This window comes from Anomaloglossus baeobatrachus, chromosome 3 (genome assembly GCF_048569485.1).
Source record: "Anomaloglossus baeobatrachus isolate aAnoBae1 chromosome 3, aAnoBae1.hap1, whole genome shotgun sequence".
In the NCBI taxonomy this organism is placed as follows: Eukaryota; Metazoa; Chordata; class Amphibia; order Anura; family Aromobatidae; genus Anomaloglossus; species Anomaloglossus baeobatrachus.
This window is the reverse complement of record NC_134355.1, coordinates 417,462,314-417,479,390: the sequence shown is the minus strand read 5'-3', so window position 1 is coordinate 417,479,390 and position 17,077 is coordinate 417,462,314. Positions and strand designations below refer to the sequence as shown.

The window sequence follows — 17,077 nt, the reverse complement described above, 5'->3', positions numbered from 1 at the left end:
AACATGTCCCAGTGGATTCACTTATGTCTATTTTAAATAATTGAAAAAGATGTACGATAATAGAAATAGTTCAGTTGTGTAACAGTATATAACATATTAAATGTTTTATTTGTGTTGATAGAAAGTATAAGCTAGTGTTTTGGTCATACACATGAACTTAGAGATGCCATGTACCACTTTCTGCATTTCTACATCATTATAGTACCTTAGGTATTTAATGCCATGGACCAATAAAAGTAATAAAATGGCACAAAGAATCGCCATAAATAGATGACATATCACACCTTTTACATTTCAGACTTTTCATAATCCTTATTCATTGAAAAACATACCAAAGGATTTTGCAGTGAAATCTATTTTATTTTACTCCACTTAAGATTTTTTCTTGGAGATGTCAACTCTTTCACTTGTATCCATGCATATCGAAAATAATTTATTAGTAAAATACATAGAATTTTACAATAAATCCAAACTAATGTTACTTTTGCTTTAAGTCGAATGGTACCAACATTCATCCAGAATAGTATTTTACGATATTAAATTGTAAAACTTCTATATACTTAATATCACAATATTTGTGTTACATTTAGAGGTCATTATTTCAGATATCATTCAAATTAGTTTAGGAGAAGCAAATTAGTATTCATTACCCTCTCTGTGGCCTATTAAAATTAACAGTGGGAAATGATGTTAAATCATATCTTACTTTAGTTTTATTTCCAGTTCTAAAATAAAATACCAATTTAGTGGAAGTCTGAAGGCTTAAGGACTAGACAGAGCCTCAATGACAGTAATAATTTATAATGTGCTTGCATATTACACAATTTGAACACATTTCTACCTGCACTAAATGTGGACACTACTATATTTGTCTGACATTGGAATACACTTGTCTATTTTATTTTAATAAATGTCTATTTTAAAGCAGTAGTTCTACCAATAGCTCAAACTTAAAATTAACATAGAAGTTATTTGTAAATGTTTAATTATAAATGTATTTGCAATGAAACATAATTTGTTTGTTAGTTGTTGCAAATATAATTATTAGGGATGATCGAATACCTCAAATATTCGGCTTCGCAAATATCTGACGAATAGGTCGCCGCTATGCGAATTTTTGATGTGCAATGTAAGTCTATGGGAAGCCCGAACAGTTCCGAATAGTTGTTATTTGGGTTTCCCATAGACTTACATAGCACATCGAATATTTGCGAATAGTCGAATAGCGGTGACCTATTCGGCAAATATTCGCAAAGCAGAATATTTTAGGTATTCGATCATCCCTAATAATTATCATTGTTAAACTATATTTTAGGCAGAATTATTCAAATGTAGACAAATATTTTTTTTTTCTTTAGGGTATAAATATATACATTTATTATGGCTGTCTCACCTCAGTAGAATAAGAGGTGTTCAATAGGTTTGAGTGATATAGTATTAGAAGATTTGTTACAACATTGAATAGTAATAATTGTATTGCAGGCTCATTAAAGGGAACCTATCAAGTGCAATATGCACCCAGAACCACGAGCAGTTCTGGGTGCATGTTGCTAATCCCTGCCTAGCAATCCCTGTATAAACTAGCATAGATAAACAGATCTTTAGAAAAAGTATTTCTAAAGATAGTTTCTTATATTCTAATGAGACCCATGACTAGTGGCAAGGGCATGAGTTCCCTTGGCTAGCCGGCCCACATAGCATGTTAGCATGCCCCTGTAGGCATACTAACATGCTAATGAAATGCATAGCTTCACCACACATACCTCCCTCTTCTTGGTGGCTGGCAGAGGATGGATGCACACTGCGCATGATCCGGAGTAACCGAGGCTTCCCATCATTTGAACTAAATTGATGCTGGGTGTAAGCTTCCAGACTTCAGTGAGGTATAGTGCGCATGACCGGATGTCCCCGGTACTCCGGATCATGTGCAGTGTGCATCCATCCTCTGCCAGCCTCCATCAAGACTGATGTATATGCGGCATCACTTCACATTCATTGGCATGTTAGTACGCCCACAGGGGCATACTAACATGCTAAGGGGGCCGACTAGCCAAGGGAACTCACACCCTTGTGACTAGTCCCTGGCTTTATTAGTATATAATAAACGATCTTTAGAAATACTTTTTCTACAGATCTGTTTATTTATGCTAGTGTATGCAGGGATTAGCAATATGCACCCAGAAGTGCCCGTGGTTCTGGGTGCACATTTCACCTGACAGGTTCAATTTAAGACATTACCCTATATTAATAATTTGCAAGATTTAATTTAAGTGTGCCCTAACCTGTGAACAAGCTCTGTCAAGAAAAACAAACATATGTTACAATATATGACATATTGGGAAATAAATGCATAATTTTATGCAAAAGTAAAATCAGCACAAATTATTGAAAATGTAAATGGAGATGCTTAAATCAGAAATTTGGTACAAATTGCTAGAAGTATTGGACAGTTTACTTTTCCTTATGGCTTTTAAAAGGTTTTGTTCCTAAATAAAATAGTGCATGACTTTGAGCAAATTATCCTTTTGCTGTTTTTTAGTTTTGCACATTGCACCTGCAGAAAAGTAAACTTGGAGAATAGCATTTACTCCATTTTCATGTGTATTTTTGATCATTTTTGTACATTTTTCTTAAAAGTAATCTGTCAGGAGATTCATTGTGCCTAAACTAAAGGCTCCATGGTTACTGATATACAGTATATATGTTATTGTTAAAGGCTGTAGAGTTTCAGAGAAAACACAAGTTAAAGAATTAGTCAAGGCCGGGGAGAGTGTTACATTGAATTCCAGTTCTCTCCTTATTTCCATACATGTAGATCATTCAGTGCACATGGTTTACACATCTCATTGCACAATCGAGAAACATTTATTTTTGTGCTGTGCAAAAAAATTTCACACAAGATTTCGTGTTTTATTCTTCATCTGATAATTGGCAGTCTATTTACACTGAAAGATTATGTGAATGAGCATGACTAGCAACTCTCATTCATTTTTCAGTGTAAAGCCATGATTGTTTCATTCTACAGCTAATAGAATCCAAATAAAAGGGTACAGCTTTAAAATTAAGGGGGTTGTCCATTCTAAGAAACATATGACTGCTAGCTTTCAGAAACATTTCCAGTCCTAACTTTGGAATATGTATGGTATTGCAGTTTAGCTTAATTTATTTTACAATAGCCAAGTCGAAATACTAGACAAAACCCATGATTATGGTTGGTGTTAAGTAGAGATGAGAGAATTTATTCGAGGGAAATTGAATTCTACTTGAATATACAAAGAACTTTGCACTTTTGAGAATACAGATTTTTGCAAGTTTGCTTAACATGGATTCAGCAAACAAACATACAGAAATAGTTTAAGAAACAAAAAGAACTTATTGTCACTGCTCACCTGGAGGTCACTATGTATCACACATCATGATGTCATGGATGTGCACAGTGCAGTTACCCAAAAAGCCTGGACATGGAAAGAACAGGTCAAATTTGCTACATTGGAAAGAAGAGGACCGGACCGGCCTCTTCTTTGTGCTGTCATTGCTCTACCCTTTTCTGTCTAGGCATGGTTGAGGCCATAAGTCATGGCCTAAAGTAAACAGGCCTGGAAATGTGGCTTGCAATAGTGGAAACAAGAGTTCACTCTGAGAACCAGAAAGAGGGCAGCGGAAGAGACAGGCAGATGATTAATGAGGTATGATCTATTTTTTTTCTTTGCTTTTTACTTCTTATATTTCTTGTACTCTGAGCAGACCACAGTATTATTCTGCAGACTTCAAAACATAGTACAGGACAATCAGTATCAACTGTGGAATACCAAACGTTTTTTAGATCCACTCATCTCTACTGCTAAATCTAATAAAAATGCAGTCATGTTTTTCTAAGCCTTGACTTATCCTTAAGTTCTTAAGTTGGTCTTTCTAACTTATCAAAAATAATTGTACTTTACACTAGAAGTCAATAGTAAATCTATGATAATTTACCGAAAATCATGCAAGGTCAAATATACAGAAGTAAATGGAGATGGACAGTAAACTACTAAAGATGAAAAAATCTACGTGCATTTTAAAATTTATGTGTAGATTATCTAGATTCCATTTTATTTAGTATTGAAAAAATATTTTCAGATTTAGGCCTCCTTCACACGTCCATGTCTCCGGTTTGATCCATTTCCTTAAAATCAATGGGTCTCCGCACACGTGCGTGTTTTGCTATGAACCGTGTGTACGTGTGGAGCATACGTGTGCCCATGTGCTCCACACGCAGACATATTAGTTGTTCTCTGGCATCAAGGTTGTCACACGGTACACACACAGACCACGCGGATGTGATCCGTGTGACACGCACCGGAGAAAACACACGTGTTTGTTAAAAAAAAATATTCTATACTCACCTTCTCCATCACTGCTGTCTCTGCCGCTGCTGTCACTTGCTTCCGACCCCCTCTCATTATGCTCATTGAATATTCACTCCACTGCGGGCCGGAAGCAGCAGCAGTGGGGAGTCGGCAGGAACGGAGACCAAAGATCAGCACCACGGACAGCAACGCCAGGGACAGGTGAGCAGTAACTTCCGATTGTCCGTGTGTTATCATGGATAACACATGGAGGACACACGTTGTGCCATAAAAACTGCACACGGAGGACAATACGCACCTTTGACACGTCCGTGAAAAACGTGCGTGATTTTCACGGACGTGTGAAGGGTGCCTAAGAAAGCAAATTCACTAAAAAAAACTTTTACGCTTATATTTATTAATAACTATTTCTATGAGAAAAGCTTTAACTATGAAGAACAAAAATTTGAAAATGAGAATTAATTTTTATGGAATATTCAGTCATCATTTCCCACAGATACAATTTTACAATGAGCCGTCCAGATTGGTAAATGTATTTAACTTACAGCATACCTTGGCTTCTGTATAAAGCAGCGTGATCTCTGTAGGAAATGGAACTGATGAAATTAGCTTCACGGCATTGTTAACATGTATCCCTAGTCTTATGGAGAAACCTGAGGAATAGTTTATTGGCTCTGTCTTATTTAAAAAAAAATGCTTATCAACATATTTGTGAAGGGTTAAGTGAAATCCTGCTAGGCATGCTAGTTACTTACACCCTATATATATTTTATTCACGGTTTTGACTATTTTCTTTAAAGGGTATTTATTGTTTTTTCTATAGCCTCTTCTCCATATCATAATTTGGGGATATTAATGGTACATTGTCATCATTGGATATTTTTTCTTTATATCCCCCATAATGACTTAATTTTGGTGTTAACTTTTCATTTCTATGTTTAACAGATTCTGTTGTCAACTCTAAAATGGATTACAGCTCCAAGGAAACATCCTGGAATGACCACCTTAGCAAGGTTTTTAGTAATAATTGCTTATATTTTATTCTCAGTTTTGGCTATTTTCTTTATAGGTTATGTATTGTTTTTTTGCTATAGCCTTCTCTCCATATGATATTTTGGGGATATTAATAGTGCATTGTCATCATTGGATATGTTTTCTTTATATTCCCCATAGTGACACAATATTGGTGTTTACTTACACCCTACTACATATATATTATTTTTCTTTGTATTATTTTGTTGTTTGTTGACAAAGGTATAGTCTGCATCATATGTCATAGAAATGTTTCTCGTAACAAGATGATTTATTAATCAATAAACCGTATGTAAATACTAATATTAGCAGGAGATCAGATTGTCAAAATATAGTACACTTTAGGATAGACATAAACAGTATTTTGAAATTAGTTGCACCAGTAGGTACTTACCTTCACATGAAGGTTGTAGCCCAGACCATGATCCATTAGATAAACAAGTTCGTTCTATGGATCCTAATAATGTATGTCCCATGTCACAAGAAAAACGAAGTAAACTTTTAACCTTGAATTCGTTGCCAAGACGTGATCCATGAGACGGAATTCCAGGGTCACCACACATTCCAGGATTATTTCCTTAAACACATTTTCAAATACATTTTTACTTTAGCTTTTAGATATGCAGCTATCGATAGTTATGACATATGTCCAGATTAATCAAGACGGGTATTTTATACTGCAGTTTTGATGAAGCATTCCCTGAAGTAAGATAGGTCAGACTAGAGGTGTATGCGACTTAATGAATTTGGTGCATCTTTCAGCTGTTGTGCCCTAGCATAAGAAATGTGCTGCAGTCATTGATTGAAGTAAATTTGGCCTTAAGTTTTGTAATTTTTGTGACTTGACAATACAAATCAGCACTAATCTCAATAACTTTTTAAAAAAGTTTGGGGAGATGGCCAAAGCTAGTAATAAACGGACGAAAGTCACAAAAATAGCTGCTTTATAAACATTTTCTGCTTAAGAATTCTAGCAAACACTGTTTGATGATTGGGGCCATAGTTTGCAAATACTGGATACTTTTTTCCATAAAATAAAAGGCAACTTAGGTGTAAATGTTTTTACTTCATATAAGAAAAGTACCAAAGAATTTGCCATGTGGTCCTTTTTGATTTGTCAGCAAGCTTCAATCAGGGCAGGAAGTATAAGACATGTACTTTTTTACCTCAAACTTTCTTGGGGATTTTATTAATGCTATTACACCCATTATGTTACTGTTGTTAGGCCATTTAAACACTTGTTAAGAAATCCTATAGCTGTACCCAACAAACTATTACCATTTTATTAATTTATTTTTTGTTTTTGCTTTTGAAACTAATTCAAATTAGTTCTAACTCATTTCAATTTGTAAAAAAAAATAACCTTACTGAGCACACAAAAGAAGAGTATTTCTACGTCATTCCATATGTATTGTTTAGCCATACTGTACAGTAGTCTATCCCCAGATTTGGGCTATGATAATCATCAAACTTATATATCAGGAAAAGTAGAAGTTAGGTTAGATACAAATCAAAATGAAATAATTCAATTAAGTGATGCATAATATTGCTGATATACCTGAGCAGTGAGGAAGTGTTCCGCTCCATCGACTGTTTTCTTGGCATACTCTTGTTGCATTTCCTATTAATAAATGAGCTCCTGAGCAAGAGTAATGGATTTTTGATCCATATGTATATTTATCTCCTCCTAAAATTGCATTTGCAGGGATTCCAGGATGACCACATGATATTGCTGTAAAAATACATTGTTTCTCAATAAATATAATATTACAAGTTATTATTTTCATTAAAACTTGACATATCTATTAATAATTGCTTGTCAATATTTATGGAAGATCCAGAAAAATCTAAAAAATCATTAATGTAGTGATGAATTTCTAATCATTCAAGGCAAAAAAAGTAAAATGTTTTTAAGAGCGCCTCTCAATTTTATGACTTTACGTAAAAAATGATATAACCCAAGGATGATTATGTCCTTTTAATTTTCGTGCTTGGGGTTAACCCTAGAATGCATACCTGGGGCCTCGCAGGCCTGCTAGGTTACTTGTTTTCTATTGTAGATTTCTATGGTTGAGCGTTCTAGCGTTAAGATAAGCATTAAAGTTACTGTATTTTTGATGCTGTAGACATTTGGCTTATGCCTTCTTAAAATACACTGTTGTTATTTTAGTTAGGTGAAAAATCATTATAAGACCTTCATATTCAACTAAAGATAAAAGGTATACATAAAAATAGCTTTCAGGCTTACAGTTGTAGGCCTAGGCCCCAATTCATCAAGACCGGACATATTCTGTCCAGCCTTGATAAGGGGAAAAGAATTAAAGAGCCTCTAATGTTCTGAAATGCATATTACCATTTTGAGCCCCACTGGCTCTCGTACTCAAGGTGACGTCACCTCCAGTACTGCTCAGTTCACTACACCTTGGCGCTTAGCTGGACGTGCCAATGGTTAAGGTGTCCCAGGCAAAGCATAGCGTGAGGAGCAGACCCCTGTGCCTATTTTCAGCAGGATAGACCCACATGACATGAAGACACCACACTATACCTTCAAACCAATATATCCTACTGAGGCGCAGTAATTTGATACTCAGGATGGCAAACTGACCCTTTGCTTACTGCTACTCACAGCCATTCTGTGCTGCTAACGGTGGGACCCTACAAACAAGATTGGTGTTCACACTGGTATTATTTAATGCGGATGATTGTGCAATATAATAGTAGGATTTTTTTCTCCTATTTGGTCAGTGTAATTTTCCTGATTACTGCAGTGCTTACAAAATTGATACAATCCAATATTCTCATCCTAGTCCTCATATAATCTATTGCTAGACTTTCCTCTTTGTAGGGGATGAATTAAGCACACGTCTGTGTGCACAACTTAATTATTTATCCCTGTAAGTGTAATCAGAACATAATCCTGACTGATACAATGTCTATGTTTTAATTACTCAATGCACTTTTTTAGTGCAATTGTCATTGTTATTTATATCAGCAAGACAAGTTTTCAAACCCCTGACAGGGGTTTTCTCCACTCATTACTGTGATATTTTTTTTTTACTTTTGGTGTGGTGTACATGCTTTTTTGAGGCATTAGTGCAAAAAATACTTCTGTTAAGGTATATGAGGTGTTGGGTTTTTATAAGTTATATTTATTATGCTTTGGGGTCTTAAAAGACCCCAGAACCAGATAGAAAACATACAGTTTGCAGATAATAATAATAATAATAATAATAATAATAATAATAATAATAATAATCTTTATTTCTATAGTGCCAACATATTCCGCAGTGCTTTACAATTCAGGAGGCTCATATACATATCATATACATAAACATATACAAACAAGTAACAATTATAGAAAAAAATAAAAAAACTGAGTTTTGTAAGGCCATACATAATCAAAAGACAAACCCACCCAGTAATATGTAAATATTTATTAATATGGCAAAGTTACATAAATAGGGGCACTGTCATAAGAGGTAAACACATAAAATTATAACAGTGGCTTGGGATACAGAGAATCAGAGTGTCCCATACTAGGACCTCAACAGCATCATACTGTATAGGGATAGTTCCACCATTTACTAGATGTAATATACAGTCTTAAGTAGTCAAGCTAAACAACAGCCCACCAGGGCATATATAAATATAAGAGACAATATCCTGTATTCAGGGTTAGAACAAGTGCTTACCCATGTTAAGATGCCAGTATGAATGCCGTATCAAGGGCCCAAGTAGAAGAGGGGGGGGGAAGTTCCAGCGCGTTTCGCAAATGTGCTTCCTCGGGGAGCAGTGTGAACCTGTTTAGTGATCTCCATATTTATGCTAGTGAGGGAGTTTCATAATTGCCACCGTTTTGGGCGCCGCATGCGCCGCGACAATGCCCGAGTCCCGCGCGTCACTTCTGGGTCTCCTGGCGGAAGTGACGTTCACAAGGGGAACGTCACCACTCGCCGCACGGAGCTCCTCAGTGCGCGCGAGATCACAAGCAGCACGGGGCATGTGAATCACGCGCGGCCAGGTTGGATGCTGGCAGATTCATAGGTAAATGGAACCGTTGCCCATAGCACGATTATCAGTATATTAGGGCAAAGATCGTAGTCCCATCATTATATGGTCAGGTCAGAGTAAGGCACAAGACTAGAGGATGCCTCAAGATAGGCTGCACCCGCCGTGACTCAGCAGCATAGGACACAAAAATGCAACTACAATCATTTTCGGGTTCGGATGCCACAAAAGACATAATATCCTACAACCCCATAAACACTATATATCACAATAGATAACTAATTGACCATAAGACTAGGATATGTCAGTCCCATGCTGAGTCAGGGCGGAGGCAAACTAACAAGAGACATAACAACTCTCCCATACATTCTAGGGGTGTTTTTATAGCTCTTACAGGGGTAAAGCCCTACACTCACGCCAAAGTGAAGGGAGGGGGGAGGGGGGGATATACATATTAATGTGAGGATATAAACACGTAGTCCTGAATGTTCCTGGACACATAATCAGTACAAATATATAACAAATGATCCAAACATAACTAATTAATCATCTATACACATGACATTATAAATGTGCATAGGATCATTAAGAAATATATAAAGGACTTAATCATGGATCATAAGATTCAATACACAAAATATATCATCATAAAAAAGGGAAGGGGAAAAGAGGTAGGGGGGAGGGGGAGGGGGGGGAGGGAAAGGGATGAAAAGGGAAGGGGGAAGGGGAGGGGGGGGCGGAGGGAAAAAAGCAATTGTCCAAAATGGAGGGAAAATACCCACACTATGTCCTCAAATCCCAAGAGCAATCCAGATAGACCATAAAGAGCCAAAAAACAAGTGGAGTATATCCACCATGATCCAACACCAGACCAAGAGGAACATATGGACATTTTTAGGTTATAGGTTCCCATAAACGTGGGGAGTCATAAAGTCCTCCAAACAATTACAACCTTATTGGCCAAAAGGCACACACACATAGTCCCATGTTGGATCAAGGTGGAGACAGACCATAAGAAGGCCCAAAAACTCATCCCCATAGATAATAGGGGCAAACATCATATAAGATTGGTTCAAACATGTAACAATTATAGAAGATACAATATTTAGAGGGAAAAAAGGCAACCCTGCTTGTGAGAGCTTACAATCTACAATGAGATGGGGGAGGGGCAAGGTACAAGTGCTCATTTACAATAACAATCCAGCGATCTCAAGGAAATTGGGGATAGATAATGGCTTCCTGGACCAATAGGCCAGAGCCTTGAGATGCATTTGGGTGCCATGGAGTTTGACGTGGGGTTATGTTCTGAGAAGTTGTAGAGGGATTAGGTGAAATTAGCTTGGCTAGGGAGTGTGATAGGCCACCCTAAAAAGATGTGTTTTTAGGGAGCGTCTGAAGCTGAGTAAGTTGTGATTTGTCCTAACTTCTTGGGGTAGAGCGTTCCAGAGGTTTGGTGCAGCTCGGAAGAAGTCTTGGATTCGGGAGTGGGAGGTTCGAATTAGTGTGGGTGTTAGTCGAAAGTCATTTGCAGAGCGTAGAGAACGGGTGGGATGATAGACAGAGAGGAGGGTGGAGATGTATGGGGGTGCCGCACTGTGGAGAGCTTTGTGGGTGAGAACAAGCAGTTTGAATTGGATCCTGTGATATATGGGCAGCCAGTGCAATGACTGGCACAGAGCAGAGGCATCCGAGTAGCGGTTAGCTAGATAGGTGACCCTGGCTGCTGCATTAAGGATGAACTGTAGAGGAGAGAGTCTAGTTAGGGGTAGACCAATTAATAGAGAGTTACAGTAGTCAAGGCGAGAGTGGATCAGGGCCACGGTGAGGGTTTTTGTCGTTTCCATTGTGAGAAAGGGGCGGATTCTAGAGATGTTCTTGAGGTGCAAGCGGCAGGAGCGGGCAAGAGATTGTATGTGGGAGGTGAAGGAGAGATCAGTGTCAAATATAACCCCCAGGCAGCGGGCTTGCTGCCTAGGACTTATCGTTGTGCCACACACAGAGAGGGAGATGTCAGGTTTAGGAAGGTTGGGAGATGGAGGGAAAAGCAGAAGTTCAGTTTTGGAAAGGTTAAGTTTCAGATACAAAGCAGACATTATGTTGCAAACTGCAGTCAGGCAGTCACTTGTCTTCTTTAGTACAGTGGGGGTAAGCTCAGGGGATGAGGTGTATAGCTGTGTGTCATCAGCATAAAGATGGTACTGGAAGCAATATCTGCTGATGGTCATTCCAATTGGGGCAGTGTAGAGGGAGAAAAGAAGAGGGCCTAGGACTGAACCTTGAGGGACCCCAACAGTGAGAGGAAGAGGAGAAGATGTGGAGCCAGCAAATGATACGCTGAATGAGCGGCCAGAAAGATAGGAAGAGAACCAGGAAAGAACAGTGTCCTTTAGGCCGATAGAATGAAGCATAGAGAGAAGGAGATGGTGGTCAACAGTGTCGAAGGCAGCAGAAAGGTCAAGAAGAATGAGCAGAGAGTGGTCACTGTTACGTTTTGCTGTCAATAGGTCATTGGTCACTTTGACAAGGGCAGTTTCTGTTGAGTTTAAAGGGCGGAAGCCAGACTGTAAAGGATCTAGAAGAGAGTGAGTGGAAAAGTAGCGGGTGAGACGAGAGTAGACCAGGCGCTCCAAGAGTTTAGAGATGAAGGGGAGATTGAAGACTGGTCTGTAGTTGCTTGTGCAGGACGGATCAAGAGAAGGTTTTTTAATAATGGAGTAATGATAGAGTGTTTGAGGGAGGAGGGGAAGATACCAGAAGAGAGAGAGAGAGAGAGTGAAGATTTTAGTTAGGTGAGTAGTGACAACCGGAGAGAGTTTCTGGAGTAGGTGTGAGGGGAAGGGATCAGTAGGGCAGGTGGTAGGACGAGAAGAAGAGAGGAGCTGGGAGACTTCCTCCTCTGTGACTGGGTCAAATGTGGAAAGTGAGCTGGATGGGATATGGGGAGGGATGGGATTCACAAAGCTTGGTGACTGGGAGCTGATCTCTTGGCGGATGTTTTCTATTTTCTGTGAAATACGAGGCCAGGTCATCAGCATGAAGGTCTGTGATAGTGGTCTGTGCTTTGGGACTGAGGAGGGAGTGAAAGGTGTCAAAGAGCTTTTTAGGATTGTTGGATAGTGAGGAGATAAAGGTGGTGAAGTAGGTCTGTTTGGCGAGGTAAAGGGAAGAGTTGTAGGTCCTTAACATGAACTTTTAGTGGATGAAGTTTTCTGGTGTGCGGGATTTCCTCCATAGGCATTCGGCACTCCTAGAGCATCACTGGAGAAATCGAGTTTGTGATGTGAGCCAAGGCTATTTTACTCGGTGTTTGGAGGTTCTGAGAGTGAGGGGGGCTACTTGGTCCAGGGTGCTTCTGAGTGTGTCATTGTAGTGCTTTACAGCCAGATTTGGACAGGAAAGTGAGGAGATAGGAGATAGTGATAAGTGTAGAGAATCTGTAAGCGTCTGAGAGTCAATGGCCTGTAGGTTTCTGAATGTTTGATAGGTGGGAGTGTGCTGGGGCGGACGAAGATTTGTGAGCTTGAAGGAGAGGATGTTGTGGTCAGAGAGGGGAAGAGTTGAGTTGTCAAAGTGAGAGATTGAGCAGAAGCGGAAAAAGACCAGGTCAAGGGTGTTAATTATTATTAGATAATAATTTTGTTGTAAATCAAATTTCCTGGTAAAATTTGTGAGACTTGGCAAGTTCAAATTTTGTCAGACCTAGTGAACATCCTTTGCCTTCAAACAGCATCAATTCTTCTAGGTACACTTGCACATAGTTTTTCAAGAACTTTAGTACAGCTTGTTCCAAACATCTTGGAGGACTAGCCACAGATCTTCTGTGGATGTACTGTAGGTTTGTTAAAATTCTTCAGTCTTTTAGTCTTATTTTCATGTAATCCCACACAGACTTAGTAATGTTGACATCAGCACTCAGTGGGGATTACAACATCACTATGAAGACTCATTGTTCTTCTTTAGCAAAGACTCATTATTGTACCAGTTTCCACAGTTCTGTAAAATAACTGCATTCTATTAGAGCATTTTTCAGAACACTTGCAGATTGTTTTTTACACTTAAGTCTCTATGTTTTCATACATGGTTGAATTACTTTTTTCCACGTCAAGGGTAGGTCTTTTTATCTGAAATTCTTCCATGAAGACCATTTTTGGCAAACCTTCTCTGAACAGTAGATGGCTGTAGCCAGGCCAAGTTAGATACAAGAGCTCTCAATGAATTTAACTAGATGTATTGGGAAAACTTTGTACCCCCATGTGTTTCACAAAATTTTATAACATTGAGCTTTAAAAATGAAAACTCACATTTTCTCACAAACATGTGGCTTTAGCCCCAATTTTTTTAAATTTTTACAAGAGTAACAGGAAAAAATACACCATACTTTTTGTGGTGCAATCACTCCCAAGTATTCCAATATCCCATATGTGGTGTTAAACTACTGATTGAGCACACAAGAGGGCTCAAAAGTGAAGAAGCAACATTTAACTTAGGGAACTCAAAATCAACTGGAATTGATAGAAAACGCCATGTCCAGAGCCGCTGGTGGGCCTAAACAGTGGAAACCTTTCAAAAGTACCTCCATTATGGAAAATAGACCTCTCAAGGAATTTAAGTTAATGTGTGGTGATCACCTTCAACCCCCAGGTGCTTCACAGAATTTTAAACATTGAGCAGTGAAAATAAAAAATCACATTTTCACCATAAAAATCTTGGTATAGCCCAATTTTTTTTCTTTTCACAACAGTAACAGATTTAACCTGAGCCCATCAATACCCACATGTGGGGGCTACTGTTTGGTCGCATAGCAGGACTCAGTAGGGAAGAAGCGCTATTTGAGCTCAGATTTGGCAGAAAAAAATTACTGCTGAATCTATGTTGCCATTATAGAATGGCTGTGGTGCCAGAATAGCATAAAACACCCACATATGACCCCATTTTGTAAAGTACACCTTTTGAGGAATTTGTCTAGGGGTGTAGTGAGCATTTTAAACCCTCATATGATTCAAAATTGAGTAACATTGAGCTGCAGAAATGAAAATTAAATTGTTTCCACCATAATGTCGTTTTTACCCTTAGTTTTTAATTTTCAAAAGGGCTCTTAGGAGGAAATGGAATACCTATTTTTGTTATGCAATTTTGCCCGAGTTCATCAATACACTATATGTGGTTAGAAACTACTTTTCAAGCACAATGCAAAGCTCAGAAAGGAAGGAGCACTAAATTAAATGCAGATTTTTCTGAAATGGTCATGCCAGAACATCAGAACCCTCTATAAGTCATCATATATTACAAACTGCACTGCTCAATGAATTCATCTATTGATGCAATGAGAATATTGACTACAGGTTTGCCAAAGAATTTTGTCACATTTTGTAGTGAAGATCTAATAATTGCACTTTTATCACCAAAATACTGTTTTAGCCCCTGATTTCTTATTTTCATAAAGAGAAATGGCTAAAAAATACCCCACATTTTGTTTTAAAACTTCTGCTGAATGTGGCAATGTCTCATATAGGGCTGTACAGCACTGTTTGGCCACATGGCAGTGCTTGAGGAGGAAGGAGTGCTATGTGACTTTTACAGCACAGATTTTCTAGAAATAATTGCGGTCTCCATTTGTAGAGCTTTTGATGTGCCTAAATAGTGGAAATCCCCCTCAAGTGACCACTTATTAAAATTTACACCCTTCTGGGAATTTATCTATGGGTGTAGTGACTATTTTTTAAACCATGAGCTTTCTCCAAAAACAGTTACGCAGTGGAAGAGGAAAAATTGTAAATTTGCCATTGAAGCACCCAAAACATTCTAACACCCAATCCATTTTCCACAATTTGTGCTCCTGGTACAACACACCTGTAAAATTAGTGGGCTCTCTTCACTACTTTATTGTGCTACATGTGCCTGCTTTCTGCAGTTTAGGCACATTGTCGGGCAAAGAAGGGAGTAGAGCATTTGGATTTAGGAGTGCAGATATCGCTAGATTTATTTAAGGGCGGGCCATGTTGCTTTTCCAGAGCCTTTGAAATACCAGTAACTTTGACACCCCTTATATTTCTGTTAATAGGTGAAGGACTCAAGTGGGGACGTGTTTTTTTGTGGTTTGAGTTGAAACTTTTATTGATGGCATTTTAGAGGTACAGAATATTTTGGATCAGTTTACATGTATCCGTGCTCTATGCTGAGCACTTACATTGTGGTTTCCATCTAAATATCTGAAACACAAAATTCAGATGACACCCCTGATGAATGCATTTAAGAATATAGCAGGCGGAGATAGTCCAGACTCCGTTATGCCTCTTTTTAGTGGTGTCAGGCTTTGCAAAGGTGTACAAACCTGTGGCCGAACACAATTTTGTGCACGCTTAAAAGGACACTGCTAGATCATATGCCAGACAGAGTCCACAGAGATACCCTCAGCCTCATTATAGGGAACCTTCCATAAGGGTTTTTTTATGAATCAAATATTTTAGAGATTTACACAGACACCCCAGTGTAAGTCCTACTGCAATCTTTGGGAGGAAGAATAAACAAGTCAACAGCAGGTCAAGAAATAGTTTTACTTATTTTTTATGACATTCACCATATGGTATAAGAGATTAGAATGCTTTATTATTCAGGATAGTGTGATTACAGAGATACCAGTTTTAGATTGTATTATGTTTGGCTGCTATTGCACACAATGAAACGTTTGTTTTTTTGCTTTTTTTTTAAAAAAAAAAAAAAAAGATTTTGCATTGCAACATTTTGAGAATAATTTTTCTATATTTCTGCTGAGTCATGTTAGTGTTTGTTTTTTGAAGGACGAGATGGTATTTTTATTGATAACATTTTCAGGCACATATTTTTTAATCGTTTTTTATTTTTTTTTTCATTAAGGAAGTGTTTTTCTTATGCCATTCCTTGCGTGGTAAAAGTTCTAAGACAGCTTTATTGTTGGAGTCAGTATGATTACAGTGATACCACATTTATATAGTTTTCTATATTTCGCTGGTTTGCACAATAAACCATCAAAATATAAAAAACTATATAAGTGTGGTATCACTGTAATTGTAAAAGCTATTTTATAGTAAAAACAATTGTTTTTGCATCGCTATATTCTAGTAGTTATAACACTTGTATTTTTCTGCTAATGGAGCTTTTAAGTGACTTGTTTTTTGTTGTCCAGATCAGTCTTTCACAATACCATTTTATCTAAATTTATCTTTTTAATTGTGTTTTCTTCCCATTTTGTTCTGTAGTCTTATAAAACAGTATACCGTAGCTTTAAGCCAAATTTTGAAAAAAAAAATTATGATGATCATCTAAGGAGTTAAGTGTGTCAGTTTTATAGATCAGGATGTTCCGGACATGACGATACCAAATATGTTTACTTTTTTGTTTATCTTTGTCTTTAAATATATATATATATATATATATATATATATATATATATATATATATATATATATATATATATATATATATATATATAAATATAAATATATATATATATATACATATACAGTGCCTACAAGTAGTCTTCAACCCCCTGCAGATTTAGCAGGTTTGATAAGATGCAAATAAGTTAGAGCCTGCAAACTTCAAACAAGAGCAGGATTTATTAACAGATGCATAAATCTTACAAACCAACAAGTTATGTTGCTCAGTTAAATTTTAATAAATTTTCTACATAAAAGTGTGGGTCAATTATT

General features: G+C 37.6%; 1 protein-coding gene across 2 annotated transcripts in view; it reads right to left on the bottom strand.

Annotated features, from left to right (window-relative positions):
- CSMD1 (CUB and Sushi multiple domains 1) overlaps positions 1 to 17,077 on the bottom strand; it is a 2,926,925-nt gene that overhangs the window by 139,956 nt on the left and 2,769,892 nt on the right. For both annotated transcript variants that reach the window (XM_075340315.1, XM_075340314.1), the window contains exons 56-57: positions 6,940 to 7,113; positions 5,776 to 5,958 (exon numbers count right to left, since the gene is read on the bottom strand). In XM_075340315.1, coding sequence (XP_075196430.1) covers positions 5,776 to 5,958; positions 6,940 to 7,113 — 357 coding nt within the window. The remainder of the gene's footprint in view (positions 1 to 5,775; positions 5,959 to 6,939; positions 7,114 to 17,077) is intronic.